Source organism: Aplysia californica, unplaced genomic scaffold, assembly GCF_000002075.1.
Source record: "Aplysia californica isolate F4 #8 unplaced genomic scaffold, AplCal3.0 scaffold00506, whole genome shotgun sequence".
NCBI classification, from domain to species: Eukaryota; Metazoa; Mollusca; class Gastropoda; order Aplysiida; family Aplysiidae; genus Aplysia; species Aplysia californica.
Window position 1 is genome coordinate 387,756 of NW_004797776.1, and position 2,330 is coordinate 390,085.

At 43.5% G+C, this 2,330-nt stretch overlaps 1 protein-coding gene across 1 annotated transcript in view; it reads right to left on the reverse strand.

The window, feature by feature from the left end:
• The window catches only part of LOC101846758, a gene marked incomplete in the record, with an annotated part of 114,609 nt that overhangs the window by 10,106 nt on the left and 102,173 nt on the right, over positions 1–2,330 (reverse strand). The window contains 2 exon segments of the mRNA XM_013086796.2: positions 275–481; positions 1,600–1,728. Of these exon segments, the coding sequence (XP_012942250.1) occupies positions 275–481; positions 1,600–1,728 (336 nt within the window).

A 2,330-nucleotide genomic window follows, 5' to 3' on the forward strand; every position in this document is an offset into this window, starting at 1 on the left:
ACCCAATATTCAGATCAGCAGAACTAGATGAAAAATCAGTAACACAACAGCATAACCACCCTCCTTCTGAGTGTTTATACACATTGACTGTCACAGTTAGTTGTTTCCTCAGCCTGTCAGAAAGAACCAACCAACCAGTATGATCCTGGATCAGTGCGCTAGGTTAATCATGTTTGAAATGAAGTGTGACGGTAGGGGTGTGGGGGGGGGAGCGACTTCACCTTTACCAAAAAAATCTTAGTTCGACAGCTGTTCAGAGGCTGCCCCAGTTTACCTGCGGAGGGCATCTCAAAGTCAGCATGTTGTTTTGATTTGGTGGGGGTGGCATTGGCCACACTGCCACCTGGTGACGTGACGGTAGATGGCGAGTTCGGTGACATCATCATGTGACTACTGGACACAGGGGCCAGGGAGGACAGGGGAGGGGTGGGCACGTCAGCTCGGTGTACGTGCGGGGAACCAAAGTCACTGAAGGTTGGGTCTGACATCCGGTAGTGGGGGGGGGGCATCGTGATAGGTGATAGGAGGGTGGGGGAAGGAGGAAGGTGTGCAGAAACGTGCATGTTGTTAGATTGTGATTCTAGACACACACCACAAATGATATCCGCACGCACACACACATACACGCACACAGGCGTATGCTCTCACGCTCGAGCCTGCACGCACACACACACACACACACACGCACACACACAAGAGAGTGCTGAGAGGTTGAACTGTGCAGGGTTTGGTCCAACAGATGGTCAGTGACACAGTTTGAGTTGTGTGAACAAAAACACATTGACATATTAACAGTTGTCTACAGCACGGAAAAAGCAAGACTAACAGAACCAACAGACGGGAAAGAAAAAAAAGAAGGACCTACCAGTGGTGCCCTCCAACCACCCACAGTGTTACAGATAAGGAGGTAGGAAATACACACTCAAAAGACTACCTGCACACATGTACTGTTAGTGCAACCACACAAAAAAGCAATGTAAACTCTACTAAAACAGAAAGCAATAGGGCATACCATTCATCTCTTCACAGAAAACAATAAGTGTCAGTTCCCAAGGTATACTACTCATGGGTTAAAGTTAGTCTTTCCAATTAATAATACTCAAAAACTATTTTAGACCAAGTTCTGTGTAGCAAACAGATAAAAAGATATAGATTAGAATTGACAAAGCCACACCATTAATCAGAATAAAATCCTCTGACAGCGGCAGAGTCATTTCAACAAGTGCTGCTCATTGAAGTTTGTAACATTTAGAAGGACAGACCTTTATACACTTCTCAGTTTATATAGTAAATATGTGTTAAATCAGAACTTAAAAGCATTTTCAAAGATCAATACTGCTTGTCTCAGGTAAAAAGAAACACTAAGGAGCATAACTACTGCTGGGCGAATCATTGAATTTTCCAAGAAATACAAAAATTCCAAGAATGAAAGATTACAAAGATTACTCCCCCCCCCCCTACTTGCAGTAGATAAAAAACTGCTCAGACTTTCAAACACAAAATATTATAACTGAAACAATACCCTCCACCCCCACCTCTCTCTCACACTCTACCTATCTATCCATCCATCACTCCCTCCTCTCTCTTTGTCTCTCTCACCTGGAATTCCGTCGCTCTGACCTACGCTAAAGGCCGACTCTGAAGCACTGGAGGTGGTGATGGTTGTGGTGGTGGTCATCCCCCCAGGGGAGCTGCCCATGGCACCTAGATCGTACGTCTCCACACGCACTGTACAGACATAGTTTAGTGAATGTTTTACTCCCTTTTCAACACAATTCATATTGTACTGATCAGCATAAGCAGCATTGCTAGAGGAACAAACAGCTCTTTCGGCAAAAGACATTGAGGGAGAGAAGGACCTAAGCAAATATGAACTCACCATTGCAAAGTTTCAAAAGGATAATTCATATTCATCCTCAGATAGTGCCTGATCTATAAAAAAAAGACATTGGCAATCACAGTTCATCACTCATTTCCCAACTTGAATGCTCTAAAAAGAAACTATATCATTATTAAGCCGGTTCATCCATCAGTTCACGTTTTCTCAGTACGTTGCTCTTGGACTACCTATGCCCGTCTTGCTTTCTTTTTTTTCCAGCAAAAGCAAGATGTTCAAGGCCTTTATGACCATTCAAAAGTGTGAGAATGTGCATTTAATTCTTTGCAGTCGTCTTTATTAGTCAACATCCCAAAGGGGCTTCTATGAGCACTAGCCCATTTCATATATGAGGATAAATAAAAAGAGAACAGACAAACACAAACACACACACACACACACACACACAAACACACACACAAACACACACACACACACACACACACACACAAAC